Source organism: Callionymus lyra, chromosome 1 (assembly GCF_982586985.1).
Source record: "Callionymus lyra chromosome 1, fCalLyr1.hap1.1, whole genome shotgun sequence".
NCBI classification, from domain to species: domain Eukaryota; kingdom Metazoa; phylum Chordata; class Actinopteri; order Syngnathiformes; family Callionymidae; genus Callionymus; species Callionymus lyra.
This window is the reverse complement of record NC_141818.1, coordinates 2,910,391-2,927,904: the sequence shown is the minus strand read 5'-3', so window position 1 is coordinate 2,927,904 and position 17,514 is coordinate 2,910,391. Positions and strand designations below refer to the sequence as shown.

General features: G+C 40.0%; 2 protein-coding genes across 2 annotated transcripts; both read left to right on the top strand.

The window, feature by feature from the left end:
• The first annotated feature begins 3,054 nt into the window (after positions 1-3,054).
• Positions 3,055-10,091, top strand: ykt6 (YKT6 v-SNARE homolog (S. cerevisiae)). The gene is made up of 8 exons (XM_087788059.1): positions 3,055-3,216; positions 3,485-3,645; positions 5,779-5,861; positions 6,969-7,069; positions 7,134-7,238; positions 8,202-8,267; positions 9,032-9,133; positions 9,197-10,091. The coding sequence occupies exons 2-8, from the start codon at positions 3,542-3,544 to the stop codon at positions 9,230-9,232; spliced, it is 597 nt and encodes a 198-aa protein (XP_087644185.1). The 5' UTR covers positions 3,055-3,216; positions 3,485-3,541; the 3' UTR covers positions 9,233-10,091.
• A 1,424-nt stretch (positions 10,092-11,515) lies between these two features.
• On the top strand, positions 11,516-17,133 carry LOC148087432 (uncharacterized). Its single transcript, XM_087788110.1, has 5 exons — positions 11,516-11,626; positions 11,946-11,997; positions 12,691-12,747; positions 13,020-13,104; positions 16,752-17,133. The coding sequence occupies exons 2-5, from the start codon at positions 11,946-11,948 to the stop codon at positions 16,798-16,800; spliced, it is 243 nt and encodes an 80-aa protein (XP_087644236.1). The 5' UTR covers positions 11,516-11,626; the 3' UTR covers positions 16,801-17,133.
• Positions 17,134-17,514: the final 381 nt, after the last annotated feature.

Here is a 17,514-nt window from a genome sequence, read left to right as displayed (position 1 = left end):
AGATACTAATTGTAAGCTAATACAAAAATACGCTTTTTTTTTTGCACGTTCTATTACTAGTAATAAAAAAATTTAGATTGAAAAATATTTTTGTCAATCTTTTATACTGATGTGGTTGTGTAGAAGATTTTAGAATAAATCCACCTTTTGTTTGCTAGTTATGCTATTAGCCATTAGCGATTAGCGTGTGAGAAAAGAGAGTATTAGTCGCTAACCTTAATTCGGTCAAATCATGTTTTTTCTTACTTTACACAACAATACACGTTTTTGTTAATGATGTTAACTTTGTGTATTGTATTATAGTCAGTTAAATGATGATGATAGTTCAAACAAGAATGTAAGAATACTAATGTTGCGTAAAGAAAAGGCAACAAAGGTCACGTCGTGCTGTGTTTGTGGACCAGAAATAGAAACCGGGTCTAAAATAAGCAACAGTGAAAGATGAATGAACTCCAAAACCAACAGATGTTATCAGCTCGAGTCCGGGGTCAGATCTTTTCTTAGTACTGCGACCGTGACTCTGACATCCACTCTGACCCACTAAACCACACACTGGACCTTCGATGTCGTCGGCGGCTCTGATGATGAGTCACGATGAAGGTCCAAACTCAAAAGTTACGACAGTCGGTGTAATACCATCTGATGACATTCTAGACAAATGTGACTCAAATATAGATTATTCACACACAGGTTTAAGAAGAGAAAACCTGCTTCATTAGAAAGCAAAATAACTCAAAAATTGATGGATCTACTGACTCCTTCAAGAAACATCTTAAGATGTTTTTATTTGTTCAGGCTCTTCCCTGATTTTCTGGAACTCCTGTTGTGTTCTCAGTTTTATCTTGAACTTTAAAGTATATACTTTATTGAATATTGTTTTGATTGTTTAAGCGCTTTGTGACCCTGGTCTGGAAAAGCGCTATACAAATAAAAATGACTTACTTACTTACTTATATATTCAGCACAAATGTTGTTTTTTTGTGATAATCTGCAAAGGTCAATCAAAATCTTCCTCGAAGGCAAAGAAAAACTGGAATATTCTTGGGTTTTGAAGCACATAGAATATCCAACTGTCCACAACAAAATAAGAGACATTATTTGGACTGTTTTCGCTTCACTTTAGATACGTTAGCTGAGACATAAAATATAAAACTCATGAATAGAAAAAAAATAGAATAAATCGACAAATCCTTTCCGTCGTAACTTGAAGTGTCAAACACTGGCCAGATGATGGCGCTAAAGAGAACTTTTATCTGATTTTTGTTAACTTAAAATTCTAAAGATGTTGACTGTTCAGGTTTGTTTTACCTTGAACTTTTTAATTGTTGTGTTAACTTTCTTTCTGTGAGACAAACCAGTGGTGTTTCTTCAAAGTTCTTAATTCTTACCTTATCCATCCTTGAAGGACGAGGATTTAATGCAGAAAAGAGCAGCAGAGCATCAGTCGTCTGCAGGAGCTGTTCACTCGCACGTTGAATTGTAAATGTGTTTTAAAAAAAATTACCACGCAAAAACACCAACCCATCATTCCATGACCAAAGATTTCAATGTCTACATGTCACTCAAGTTTGAGGTCAGATCAAAAATGTGAGTTAGTGGCTCACAAAGTTATCTCTCCGGTTCTTTCACAAAATCCATTTGTGATGTGATTCTGCTGCAAAAACACATTCAGATTAAGATAAACAAAAACAATATCCAACACAGAATTGTTTCTGTCGCATCCGATGATGTTCTCAACGTATAGACCTAGTCTGGAGTAAAAAATCTGAATCAAATGGCGAGCATCAGATCAAACTGCCTTCACACAGCCCGGTCTCAACCTTAAGGCGACCACGTTGACCGATTCTGGGAAGGGGACTGTATTTCTTCCCATGTTGCAGTCAAACAGTCAACATATGGTTCAGCAGTTTCCGTGCAGAGACAATTTAGTGTGTTGCCCTGGAAACCATTTACTGACACACTTGTGTCGTGGAACAAACATTTAGTGCGCAGGTAAGTGGCTGGGAGAGAATTGTTAAATGGAGCAAGATTACTAGATTAAAACATCAATTGAGTTTGTCACGTCTTTTGGCTGAAAACAAATTTAGATCGGGCTTCTGGAGAAAAGCACTAAAGAGCCAAAATGCGAAATACAAATGAATTATTATTGATCTTTTTAACAGGTTAGAGTTTACAAGTATAATATTCAACAGGACTAGATTATTTTTATGAACGTATAATAGTTTGTTCACCTGTTCCCTGAACTGCTCCCCTCAGTCAAGAGACTGAGATCAATTTGAACCAGAAGCATGATTTAATTTAATTTATTATTTCATTCATTCATTGACAAACGCTTTATCCCGGGGTAGGGATCGCGTGGAGACTGGAGCCTATCTCAGAATCATAGGGCGAGAGGTAGGGGACACCCTGGACAGGATGCCAGTCTGTCGGAGGGCACACAAAGACAGACAATTTAATTTAATTTAATTTAATTTAATTTAATTTAAAATGTCACATCTTTCTTTTTTAAATTTCGTTTTATTTTATTTATATCTATTCAATTATTTTTATTCTACTTACTCTTTACTGTCAGCACCATAAAATCAATCCTTTAATATTCTTACATCTCTGGCAATAAAGGTTTTCTTATTCTGATACTGAAATGTAATATAAAATACACTATATATAATGTGATATAATATAATAATGAATAATCTTTACTCCTGGTTTTGACCTCTGACAATAACCATAAACCGGGTTAATAAATTAGATTCTAAATAAGAACAAATATTATTTATGTTATGCAGGGTTAAATTAGTATTCATATTGTCTTTATTATCATTGATTCAAATAACTAAATACAATTGAAACATGTAAATTCTAAGAACAAAAGACAAAGTTATGTGATTGAAAAATATATACATACAAAAAAACACGTTAGTCATAAGGGAATATTACATGTTTGGGAATTAATTATACAAATGTCAAACTATCATGCGTGACAAATATCGGAACTAATATCTTTATTTACACTCAGGCGGAACCAACTAGCGGTAGAAGCCGGAATCAATATCCTGCTGCACCCGTCGAGGATCGTGACGTGGAGAGTGGTCACCAAGTGTCGTTTTTTATCTCTTATGCTTTTATCTGGTCTTGTCGAGATCCTTTGAACCGTCAGCGTGAGACTAAAGTGGGCTCTTGAAGCGGAAAGGTTGTGTGTGGTTCCGAGTGAAGCCGGTGAGTTGTCGAGGCCTTTTGAAGATAAATTAGCCTCCTATGCTAACAGTCGCATTAGCATAGCAAGTCACGTTTTAAGTTTTAAAAATCTCATGACGGTAATTGTTTGTCTTGTGAAACTGTGTCGATGTACATCGAGTTTGCTATAACAACAAAGTGTATTTATGAGTTGTTTAGCTGTTTATGCGAGTACTTTCCTTCGAATGCTAACGAAACTAAGTTGTGTTGTTGTTGTTGTTAGCTTACTAGGCTAAACTCTCTTGAACAGGTCACCCAGGTGTGTAACCCTATTTGACCGACGAGAGGCGATCATCCCGGCCGCAGTATGAAACTGTACAGCCTTAGTGTTCTCCATAAAGGGGCGAACAAGTCCAACCTCCTCAAAGCGGCCTACGACCTGTCATCGTTCGGCTTCTTCCAGAAGTCCAGGTGAGATGACGTCATCAGCCACTGGCCACAAACAACTTTGACATGTACATGTATGTTCGTCAGTCTCACATGTGATGCTATGGTGTGGCTCATACTTACGTTTCCATTTGTGGACCTGTAGCAAATGCGAAAATGCAACTTTCAAATGTATTTAAAATGCTTAAATAAATCACCCACAAATGCAATTATTGACATAATTCATAAATAATGGAAAACATTGTTGTCTGTCGATCATTTTGTGATGATCTTGATGAAGATGTAATTAAGTAATTTTTATTTATATAGCGCTTTTCCAGACCAGGGTGACAAAGCGCTTAAACAATCAAAACAATATTCAATAAAGTATATACTTTAAAGATCAAGATAAAACTGATAAAACAACAGGAGTTCCAGAAAATCGAGGAAAAGCCTGAACAAATAGAAACGTCTTAAGATGTTTCTTAAAGGAGTCAGTAGATCCATCAAGTGCAAAGAGAGAGAGAAGATCGTTCCAAAGCTTAGGAGCAACAGCCTGGAAGGATTTCTCTCCTCTGGTCCTGAACCGTGTTCAGGAACCATCAGTAGATTCTGATCCACAGACCTCAGAGCTCGAGCTGGGGTGTAAGTCTGGATCAGATCACTGATGGAAGGTCTGACCATGAATAGATCTGACAGTAAGAACCAGAATTTTAAAGTTGATCCTGAAAGAAACTGGCAGCCAGTGAAGAGATTTAAGGATCAGGAGAAATGTGAGTTCTTCTAGTGGAGCAGGTTAGAATTCTTGCTGCAGAGTTCTGAATCAACTGCAGGCGAGACAGATCCTTCTTGTTAAGACATGAAAACAAACTGTTGCAGTAGTCCAGATGAGAAGAAACAAACGCATGGATTAAAAGCTCCAGATCATGTTGTGACAACATTTTCCAAAGTTTAGTGATTTTTCTCAGTTGAAGGAAACAGTTTGTGGTCAGTTTTCTGCAGTGTTGAACTAGAGACATGTCTTTGTCAAATACAACACCCAGGTTTTAACTCTTGGAATGATGTCTCTGTTCACATATGCTCCTCCTGGAGGTTTGACAGTGTCGGATCGCTCGGATTGTTAAAATATGATGATTTAATGATCAATTCCTTTACAATACGACATTGAAATCTAGTGATATTTTAAGGGATACAGGGTTCTTACCAGGATTATTTCACAGTGTAGGGGGACCTGTGCACGGCGCAGCCAATGCCCGTGCTGTAGGGGGGGGGGTCCTCCCCGGGAAATATGGGATTTCTAAAACTCTGAAGCCCTATTTACTACATTTTGAAGGCCAAATTTTGTGAAATAAAGGCGGAAAATAAAAAAAATCCGACCTATGCCGTTTGAGACACAGCGTAGGGGCCCAATTCCCACCGTAGGGGATCAAAATCACGGCGTAAGGGGCCCCTAGGCATTGATTTATCACATCTGCAACGAGCCCTTTCAAATGATCTGAAACCTATTATCTGGGAGAAGATTCAAATCTTGTAAACAATTGTTGGATGTGGCACAAAATAATGAATAATAACAAATGTGCATTTTAAACGGTACATAGTGTGATGATAAAGGACTGCGAGACACTGTTGCGAGGCTCTTAATTTGAAAGCCGGATGTTTATTTCCTCCTGAATGCTGTTCAAGGAATTCACCTAAAAGTTTAATACGAAGATTCCACATTTAAATGTGACTCGTTTCACTGGAGAAACCACAAGAATTGAAGGCGTGATCGCAGTATGATGTTTGTGCACTTGTGTTAAGATGATTCCACCCCACAGTGTTGTGTTGTTTTAAAAAAACAAGCCTTATGTTGCTTCTGATTGTATTATAATGTGTCTGTTTCCTTCCGTGATTGGCCGGATTTAGGCTCAGAGGAGTATTGAACGAGTAAATATAAACGTGAGGAAGGTCATGTGATGCATGAGAATGGATTAAGTTGCGTGACTGTCTCTCAGAGCTGAAAATGTGCAGCCCTTGATTTTCTTAATAATGTGTATTTAATAACTTTTTACACACTTTTAAGGCACATATGGTAAAATCATTAGGTTTATTTAGTAAACGAATGCGTGTATTTGCTACTCCTGTGTCAAACATAAAAGTCCAACAATTGAATTTAAGCACTTTGTGTTTTTACTCTAGTGTTCAGGAGTTCATGACCTTCACCAGTGCCTTGATTGTTGATCGGACAACAGTCGGAAGTCGTGCCTCAGTCAAAGAACAAGGTAGGAACACGGAGACGTCTTTTTCTTTTATCCATATATTATTCTATTATATAAAACAGTTCTTGACATGGTTACTTCCTGTGTCCCAGTTTTGTTCTTAAATGAAACTATCATTGGTGTAAATATCATATTGAATGATCCACTTCGTAAGGACTGCTACGGTTCTCATCCGGTCCGTGGTGGAAACCATGTGATCGGGATCAGCTGATCACATGATCGGAACAATAATCAGCTGCGACGTTGCTTTTGAACAGGATCAGAACCATTTGTTTTCTTTTCCTAGTTTTCATTGTGTTCTGTGATTCTTTTCTTTCTGGCCCACGATAAACCTTCAGATATTTGATTTATTTATATATTTTATATGCTCACTATAATGTCACTATAATGTCACTTATTTTATTGTATTCTTTTCTTGTGTCAACATCACATTTTGTGTTTACAGCGTTTGCAATCAAAGTGATTTTGATCATTTGTGATAACTTGCGTTATCTCTGGGTCAACGTGACCCGGAGGGCAAAAGACAAATGTGTTTGTGGTATCCCTTGTCTTGTCTCTGGGTCTAGGTGAAGCAAAGAAAGTTCTTTATTTAAAAAAAAAAATGAACTAAAATGAACTGATCTCTTTCTACTTTAATCAAAAATAAAATGAATTAACTCTGGGTCAAGGTGAACCACCTCCCTGGCTTCCATAAATACATATGCAGTGGAGGAGGTCGTTGACCTTTGACCCAGAGACGACACGAGGGATACCACAAACGCATTTTATTGCTGGCCTTCGTGTCACTATGACCTCAGAGACAACCCAAGGAATACAACAAACACATTTTTTTTCTGGCCTTTAGGTCACTATGACTCAGAGAGAGCACAAGGGATACCACAAACACATTTGTTTTCTGGCCTTTGGGTCACTATGACTCAGAGAGAGCACAAGGGATACCACAAACACATTTGTTTTCTGGCCTTTGGGTCACTTTGACCCAGGGACAACACACAAGGTTTGAAGTAGAAGAATCATTTTAGAGAAAACTGAATCAAAGGTGATTCTCTTTGTGTCGTCTTGAGCTGAAGACTGTTGTTATATTTTCATATCCTGCGTCTCTGCCTCCAGAATATCTCTGCCACGTCTACGTGAGGAACGACAGCCTCGGCGCCGTCGTCATCGCGGACCACGAGTACCCGTCCCGAGTGTGTTTCACGCTGCTAGAAAAAGTGAGACGGACCTGGATGTGATCGTGGTCGGAACTCTTGGGCTGATGTGTTGTTGTGGTTGCAGGTATTAGAAGAATTCTCCCGACAGGTGAGCAGTATAGACTGGCCCTCTGGGACTCCTGACACCATCAACTACAAAGCTCTGGACGTTCACCTCTTAAAATACCAGGTCAGTGATGGACCAGTGTTGTCGTCCTGAAGATCTTTACTGGGATTAAAACTTGTATTAAATTCTGTTAGTTTTAACCAATAGTTCGCCTTCCATTTGTTTTGACTGCAGCTTTTATTTGAGTCGATTATTCTGTTGATAAACCATGAAAAAAACTATTAAGACTTACATTTTAAATGATCACTTAATCCGTAAAATGATTAATTAAACGATTAATTTATCCTTATTAATCAGAGAACTAAGAAAGATGGAGAGAAGTCCAGCAAAGAAAGTTCATTATACAAAAAATGAACCACAAATTAACAGATCTCTTGTCATACTTTCTACTTTAATTAAAAATAAAATTTAACGCACCCCCCACGTGCAACACACACATGTAAACATCAACTTTACACGTTTACAACACTATAAGATAGACTTACTTCTTCACGAACGCATTCTTGGCTGGACTTTCCGCCGAACAGTAGGTACCAACTTTCCACGAGTCGACTAAACTTTCTAATCGTGTCACATCAATATAGGTCCAACCGAAACGTATAATGTAACACACATTCCTGACAACAGTTTATGTAGGCGATCCACAGCGGTGTCGTCATGACGATAGAGAGGATGTTCGTCTTTGTTTACTCTCCGTCTTGGTGACGCTTCACACACACACTGCAGCGTCTGAAGTGTTTCTTTTAGGGAACTTTGAAACTTTTCCTAAAAAGTTTTTTGCTGATAAATCAAATTCATTTTATTATAAAGACTGTTTTCATATGGATTGTTTCACGCCTCAAATACATCAGTGAGATCCTATCGATGTGATTCAGGAAAACTAGTTTGAGTTTAAGACAAAAGTGCTGCGTCGGCAAAAACGGTGAACTTTCTACATCATTTTTAATATGTTTTTAATTTTTTGTGTAGCTTCACGCTGCAGTGATTTCACTCGAATCTTAATGAAGTGACGCTCTTCCTCCGTAGAACCCCAGAGAAGCAGACGCGATGACCAAAGTGCAGGCGGAGCTGGACGAGACCAAGATCATTTTGGTAAAATATCTTTTAAGTTGTTCTTATCGTCTCTGTAACGACACAGACATGATTGTGTAGACTAGTGGTGTGTACCTGGTGACACGATACTTTTCAGGATACAGGGACTACAATAAGATATAAAGTGATACTGTAGTAACAAGTATATATGTGTAGTATTGTCCAGTACTTGACTCTGGTGTTGTAGTATTTACAGACCACATGACTCTTGACGAAGTCGTAACTGATTTAATTTGTTTTCAAACCAAAATATGTCCAAACATCAGCTTTAAAAGCTGCTGGAGTCACTGTATCCTCTCGCCCCCAGTCTTCGCCGGGATCAAGCAGGATTTTGTTGTTACTAGAGCTGCAAAGGGTTAAAATGACTGCTGCCATCTAGTGGCCGGATGTTTAATTGCAACCGACAAAAACTGAAGCTATAAAAGTTTTATGCTAATGTGCATTCAAAAAAATTGAATTATTTTATTTGATATACCTTTTGTTGAATTAGTAGCTTTGTGATAAAAAAACATCAATGATTTATACAAATAATTAATCTATGAAGAACATTTATAAAAGCGATTATAAATATTCTCACACCACGAGTGTTGACACTTTTATTCTCGTCTTGCGAATATTATTTTTGGTTAAAATTGCGAATTAAAATCTTATTGTTGCTCAAATATAGTAAATATTTAGTCGTAAGGAGTGAACGTCCTGAAGGAAGAGAAAATGAAATGTAAAAAGAGGAAATGGAGATGAATTGTTGATGTTCGTGTCTCCAGCACAACACCATGGAGAGTCTGCTGGAGCGCGGAGAGAAGCTGGACGACCTGGTGGCCAAGTCCGAGCACCTGGGAACCCAGTCCAAGGCTTTTTACAAGACCGTGAGTGAGACCGTCCTCTTCTCTCTCTCGTGCGCTAACTCTCGCGTGTGTCGCCCCCTGCAGGCCCGGAAACAGAACTCCTGCTGTCAAGTCATGTGATGTCGCCGACCCGTCCTCCGCGGACACGCCTCTCTCTCTCTCTCTCTCTCTCTCTCTCTGCCTTTCTGCTTTTTGACCTCCGGCCGCCATCTTGCGACGTTCCCGTGCGTGACAAGATGGCGGCCGGCGCGGGAACGTCAGAGTCGACCTCGGACAAACGTCTCGAACCGGACGAAGGCGTCGACGTTTCGGACAATCTCCGCTCGGAAGCGTACGGCGAGCACGAGTCTTCGTCCACACTACCGTGTTCCTTTGAGCAAAGCCTCCATTTTATTTTAAAAAAACTCTAAATAATGATCCGATCATTGTTATATTTCATGTTATTGTTCTCAAAAACGACTATTTCACGGTTTCGAATAATGCTGAGCGTGCGGTTTTTTTTTGACGTCTATATTGAGTCGTTGCGTTACCACGGTAATGTGGACGAAGTCTTGATGTTTCACGGCCGACCATGTGACCCTCCATCGGCCCCGCCCCCTTTTTTCTTTCTCTCACACATTCCCTCGTTTATCTCAGAGCAGATCAAATTTAAGATTTTGTTTTGTGTCTCTGGCGTGACTTAAACAAACGCTGTTTTGTCAGATGAACCCGCGTCACTTCCTGCTCGTCCACATTCCAAAATGGCCGACTCTCCCGGTGTTGAGGGATGTGGTCGAGCAGGTCTGGATGTTCTCGCTCGTCACTTGCCTTCAGTTTTAGAAGCTTCAGTTCTGCTGTGTGCGATCGCTCCAACTTCAGTGTGTGTGTGTGTGTGTGTGTGTGTGTGTGCGTGAGTGTGTGTGTGTGCGCGTCTGCTTTTACAGTGTAAATGTTTGTGCAATATATCTGAGGACTGGAATAAACACGATTAATAATCCGACCTTGTGTTTTCGTCTCTCAGTCGAGCTCCTGAAACAACTTTTAAAAAATCCGGACACTTAAGATGCTTGAGGTCAGATGTTGTCGGCCGTTGTGTAGTAACATGGTTTGTGTGCGTTCATGACTCACACATGCGTTCATGACTCACACCTTCGATAATCTTGATTCGTGTTCACTGTTTTGTGTCAAAATAAAATGTTCAAGTGTCTTCAATGAATAATGTGCTTTTATAGTATATGTTTTAATACGTTTATTTCATTCGTTTTTTTAAAGAAATCCTGTTTTTAATTCATACTTTGTGTATTACAATAAAAGTACATTTTACTTTTCAATTTGATAAATGTTTTGATGAAAATTTAATTTAAAGTGAATTAAATATTAAACGGAAAAGTACAAGAATGCATTTTTATATATATTTTTGGGTAAATCATCCATTAAATAGTAAACCCATAATTTCTTATATGGACCTCAATACATTAAATAATATTGATTGTTTTAAAGCAAATGCATTATGTTTCAAACAAAGTGTTTTTGTCTATTTTGTTGAATTAATTTAATAACATGAATATTTATGTTCTAAGAAAAAATGACATTTAAGTCGCAAAATAATATTTATTAAATGAATGTAATGACCTTCGTAAATATCTTTTTATTTTTCTATTTCGAAAAAATAAGCTAATTTGAACTATTAGCTCCATGCTAACTATAAGCAGTGCTAACTATTAGCTCCATGCTAACTATAAGCAGCGCTAACCCTAGACTTTAGACTTTAGACTTTCTTTTATTGCTTGTTTTCATTGCACAGAAAACACGGCAGTGAAACTGGCAACGAAATTCCGTTGCTTGGCAACCGTTAAAAACACAGCAGAGAGATGTCTGTATAAAAAGTATAAATATAAATATGATGTTGTTTACATAATAACTGATGTTTAATTATATTTTTAAGTATAAAACATTTATTTTTTATCTATACATATACATATATATACAAAATATTATGTATTTATTCTATTTATAACATATTAGCACTGTTAATTTATTTGTATTTATACTTTATATACATTAATTATTATATGAAATATTTATAATGTTATTTATAATAACTGATGTTAATTATATTTTCAAGAATAAAACTTTTTTTTTATTAATAAATGTTTAATTTTAGGTTAGATGGTTAAGTTTCTACATATGCGAACAAAACACGCAATTTTTCAATATCATAGCATTTTTTTAGTTTTCTCATATTTACCCCTTTTTTTAATTAATGAATTAATTGTATTTATTTATATTTATTTTTATTTTATCTTTCTTTCACGTGCATCAAAAAAGTTGTTTTAAACCTTCAATCTTAAATTCTACAAGAAAAAATAAATGTTTTTTAGTCTGTTTTAAATACCCGGAAGTAGGTTGGTATAAAGAAAGATCCGACGTGTTCGCGCGTCAGTGAACGCACCACACGCCGCAGCGAAAACATGGAGATCAAAGTTGTTCTTTCCAGATGTTGATCTTCACAGATGTTGATGCTTCAGACTCGAGGTCAGAAGTTTCTTTCCTTAAATTAAACATAATCTGAGTTTATTTTGTTTAAAATGTTCGCGATGTTGGTAAAGTTCCAAACGTGCTCGAGGGGCGTGTGCGCGTGACAGTCAAGAAGTTTGTTGTTCATCTTATTATTTATTTATTACTTTTTACACGAACAGGTTATTGAGTCTCAACCTTCAAGTCTTTCTTTCTTTTCTTTTCCTTTCGTTTGTTTCCCTCGCGCGCGCGCGCCCACATGCGTGTGTTTTTCCTTAAAAATCTCAGGGTCGAGTTGTGTTGTTGCTTCAGAGCTTCATGTTTGTTTTGTCCTCAGATGGTTGACCCACATCTGACGAGGCAGGATTTGAACCTCCAACCCAGGAATGGTGAGATTTAAAAAAAAAAAATTTAAAAAAGTTTTCTGGAAACTTTATTTTTAAAAGTTTATTTATTTTACTTTAAAATCCATTAAATACTGTTTATGATGCGTTTAAGGACCGAAATGATCCGTAAGTCAGTGTGTTGTTTCATTTGGATTCAAGGAGGATTTAATATCTTAAATCTTATAATTTAAGATCTTAAATCTTATCATTTAAGATCTTAAATCTTATCATTTAAGATCTTAAATAAAATTGCAAATGTCCCAAAAAAAACTACCAGCCAGTCTTAGGCTGGGTGTGAGTTCAATTCCCGGTCGAGAAACTTTTTTGTTTGGTGGTGATTCACTTGTTTATTGATTTGATTTTATGTTGTGTTTATATATATATATATATATATATATATATATATATATATATATATATATAGTTATAGTGAAATGAGCTGCTTGGCAGAGGTATGCATTCACTGTAAAAAAACATTTTGTCTTTTTATATTTTTAATTCAAGAAAATGTTTATTTTTCATTAATTAAATCTGGATCTTCCCAATGTTTAACTAAATTTGTATTTAATTTGTTTTTACAATAATGTGTTGGTGTATTTGTGGGCGGGGCCTAACTAGCTTCAGACAAACAAATCAGTTGAGTGACATCACCGTGTAACGTTCAAGTGCCGCCGTTCATCTTCTGCTCTCGTCCAGACTCGGCCCCGCGAGGCGCCGGCGACTCCTCGGCCGTCGGCAACGGAATCATTCCAGGTGAGATCCGGTTGAACCGGTTCGACTGTCGTCCTGATGTCGGTCATAATGTTTCGGCCGACTCTGGACTTTGCTCGAGAGGAAGTTTTGAAAAAAGTTAATCATTCAACGTTGAACAAGTTCAACCTGCAGTGAAACTTCATTAACGTGGCCTGAAGAGGGCGCTGTTGCCTTCTTGTGCTGCAGCGAATGTTAGCTTCACGTCGAGCTAAGAAGCTACAGCGACTGATGTTATGACCATATAAGGACATGTGAGTTTTTGGTGTTTTTAGGGACGATCGCGGCTGCAGTTTTCATCCTGTTCCTGTTGTCGCTTTACGCTGTTCTGTGGAGGTGTATGGTGTCGCCACCGCTACGGTAACACAACACTGCCTCACACTCGCACACATTCACACACACTTACTCACACTCTCACTCACTCACTCACTCACACATACTTACTTCCTCTCACTCTCTTCCTCTCACTCTCTTCCTCTCACTCTCTTCCTCTCACTCTCTTCCTCACACTCTCACTCACTTCCTCACACTCTCTACCTCTCACTCTCTTCCTCTCACTCTCTACCTCTCACTCTCTTCCTCACACTCTCACTCACTTCCTCACACTCTCACTCTCTACCTCACACTCTCACTCACTTCCTCACACTCTCACTCTCTACCTCACACTCTCACTCACTTCCTCACACTCTCACTCTCTTCCTCACACTCTCACTCACTTCCTCTCACTCTCTTCCTCACACTCTCACTCACTTCCTCACACTCTCTTCCTCACACTCTCACTCACTTCCTCTCACTCTCTTCCTCACACTCTCACTCACTTCCTCTCACTCTCTTCCTCACACTCTCACTCACTTCCTCTCACTCTCTTCCTCACACTCTCACTCACTTCCTCTCACTCTCTTCCTCACACTCTCACTCACTTCCTCTCACTCTCTTCCTCACACTCTCACTCACTTCCTCTCACTCTCTTCCTCACACTCTCACTCACTTCCTCACACTCACTTCCTCACACTCTCTTCCTCACACTCTCACTCACTTCCTCTCACTCTCTTCCTCACACTCTCACTCACTTCCTCTCACTCTCTTCCTCACACTCTCACTCTCTTCCTCTCACTCTCTTCCTCACACTCTCACTCACTTCCTCACACTCTCTACCTCTCACTCTCTTCCTCTCACTCTCTACCTCTCACTCTCTTCCTCACACTCTCACTCACTTCCTCACACTCTCACTCTCTACCTCACACTCTCACTCTCTACCTCACACTCTCACTCACTTCCTCACACTCTCACTCTCTTCCTCACACTCTCACTCACTTCCTCTCACTCTCTTCCTCACACTCTCACTCACTTCCTCACACTCTCTTCCTCACACTCTCACTCACTTCCTCTCACTCTCTTCCTCACACTCTCACTCACTTCCTCTCACTCTCTTCCTCACACTCTCACTCACTTCCTCTCACTCTCTTCCTCACACTCTCACTCACTTCCTCACACTCTCTTCCTCACACTCTCACTCACTTCCTCTCACTCTCTTCCTCACACTCTCACTCACTTCCTCACACTCTCTTTCCTCACACTCTCACTCACTTCCTCTCACTCTCTTCCTCACACTCTCACTCACTTCCTCTCACTCTCTTCCTCACACTCTCACTCACTTCCTCTCACTCTCTACCTCACACTCTCACTCACTTCCTCACACTCTCTTCCTCACACTCTCACTCACTTCCTCACACTCTCACTCTCTTCCTCACACTCTCACTCACTTCCTCTCACTCTCTTCCTCACACTCTCACTCACTTCCTCACACTCTCACTCACTTCCTCTCACACTCTCACTCACTTCCTCTCACTCTCTACCTCACACTCTCACTCACTTCCTCACACTCTCTTCCTCACACTCTCACTCACTTCCTCACACTCTCACTCTCTTCCTCAACTCTCACTCACTTCCTCTCACTCTCTACCTCACACTCTCACTCACTTCCTCACACTCTCACTCTCTACCTCACACTCTCACTCACTTCCTCACACTCTCACTCTCTTCCTCACACTCTCACTCACTTCCTCTCACTCTCTTCCTCACACTCTCACTCACTTCCTCACACTCTCTTCCTCACACTCTCACTCACTTCCTCTCACTCTCTTCCTCACACTCTCACTCACTTCCTCTCACTCTCTTCCTCACACTCTCTCTCACTTCCTCTCACTCTCTACCTCACACTCTCACTCACTTCCTCACACTCTCTTCCTCACACTCTCACTCACTTCCTCACACTCTCACTCTCTTCCTCACACTCTCACTCACTTCCTCTCACTCTCTTCCTCACACTCTCACTCACTTCCTCACACTCTCACTCACTTCCTCTCACTCTCTTCCTCACACTCTCACTCTCTACCTCACACTCTCACTCACTTCCTCACACTCTCACTCTCTTCCTCACACTCACTCACTTCCTCTCACTCTCTTCCTCACACTCTCACTCACTTCCTCTCACTCACTTCCTCTCACTCTCTTCCTCACACTCTCACTCACTTCCTCTCACTCTCTTCCTCACACTCTCACTCACTTCCTCACACTCTCACTCACTTCCTCTCACTCTCTTCCTCACACTCTCACTCACTTCCTCTCACTCTCTACCTCTCACTCTCTTCCTCACACTCTCACTCACTTCCTCTCACTCTCACTCACTTCCTCACACTCTCACTCACTTCCTCTCACTCTCTTCCTCACACTCTCACTCACTTCCTCTCACTCTCACTCACTTCCTCACACTCTCACTCACTTCCTCTCACTCTCACTCACTTCCTCACACTCTCTTCCTCACACTCTCACTCACTTCCTCTCACTCTCTACCTCTCACTCTCTTCCTCACACTCTCACTCACTTCCTCTCACTCTCTTCCTCACACTCTTACTCACTTCCTCTCACTCTCACTCACTTCCTCACACTCTCACTCACTTCCTCTCACTCTCTTCCTCACTCTCACTCACTTCCTCTCACTCTCTACCTCTCACTCTCTTCCTCACACTCTCACTCACTTCCCCTCACTCCCGATCACTTCCTCACATTCACTTCCTCTCACTCTCACTCACTTCCTCTCACTCGCGCTCACTTCCTCACACTCACTTCCTCACACTCTCACTCACTTCCCCTCACTCTCAATCACTTCCTCACATTCACTTCCTCACACTCTCACTCTCTACCTCTCACTCTCTTCCTCACACTCTCACTCACTTCCCCTCACTCCCGATCACTTCCTCTCACTCTCACTCACTTCCTCTCACTCTCTTCCTCACACTCTCACTCACTTCCTCTCACTCTCTACCTCTCACTCTCTTCCTCACACTCTCACTCACTTCCCCTCACTCCCGATCACTTCCTCACATTCACTTCCTCTCACTCTCACTCACTTCCTCTCACTCGCGCTCACTTCCTCACACTCTCTTCCTCACACTCTCACTCACTTCCCCTCACTCCCGATCACTTCCTCACATTCACTTCCTCTCACTCTCACTCACTTCCTCTCACTCGCGCTCACTTCCTCACACTCTCTTCCTCACACTCTCACTCACTTCCCCTCACTCCCGATCACTTCCTCACATTCACTTCCTCTCACTCTCACTCACTTCCTCTCACTCGCGCTCACTTCCTCACACTCTCTTCCTCACACTCTCACTCACTTCCCCTCACTCGCGCTCAATTCCTCACACTCTCTTCCTCACATTCTCACTCACTTCCCCTCACTCCCGATCACTTCCTCACATTCACTTCCTCTCACTCTCACTCTCTTCCCCTCACTCGCGCTCACTTCCTCACACTCTCACTCACTTCCTCACACTCTCACTCACTTCCCCTCACTCCCGATCACTTCCTCACATTCACTTCCTCTCACTCTCACTCACTTCCTCTCACTCGCGCTCAATTCCTCACACTCACTTCCTCTCACTCTCAATCACGTCCTCACTCACTCACTCACACACTCACTCGGCTCATTGTGTGTGTTCCAGAAAACAGAAAAAGGGGCGGAGTCGAGTGCAAGTGAAAACCTCCGTGTGAGAACCTTTCGATTGTAACAGTTTGTACCGACGAAATCTGAGCTCAGAAGCTTCGCTTGATACGAGGAGGAACTTTGCTGCTGCTTGTACTGTGACCTTGACTACTGATGGTGGCGCTGTTGAGTTTGTGTGTTTTTACTTTTTATTATTTCAAACAAGTGTGACTTTGATTTTATAGAAATAAACGACGATGTGTTCAAAGACGCTCGGAGATGTTTCTGGTCGACGTAGAATCTGTTCGTCGTCAGTTAAATATTAGTTAAAATACTTTTTACGACTTTGCATAAAATCTTTAACTCAACTGACAATTGTATTTGGGGAACATTTCTTTTTTTTTGTTTTAATTCGGGATAAAGGTTGCTGACATTTTGAAGAACATCTACCCCTCCTTTATATCCTTCTACTCTCAATACTACTGAAGTCAATGTTGTGGAGCTTCATTGCTAACAGCTAACAATTGCTAACAAAGACATTATTTAAAAAGTTATATACATATATATATATTTGTTTTTATTATTATTTCATTGGAATCTGTTTCCTTGGCAGCAGTAATAAAAACATGAACACAAAATAATAATAATATTAAAATATTACAAGTTCAGTAAAAAAATTAGAAAGCATGACCAGAAACAAACAAACAAAAAAAACAAAAAAATGAACAAAGACTGAATGAAAGGGAGAAGGAAAAAAAAGGGAAAATATTATATATATTAGA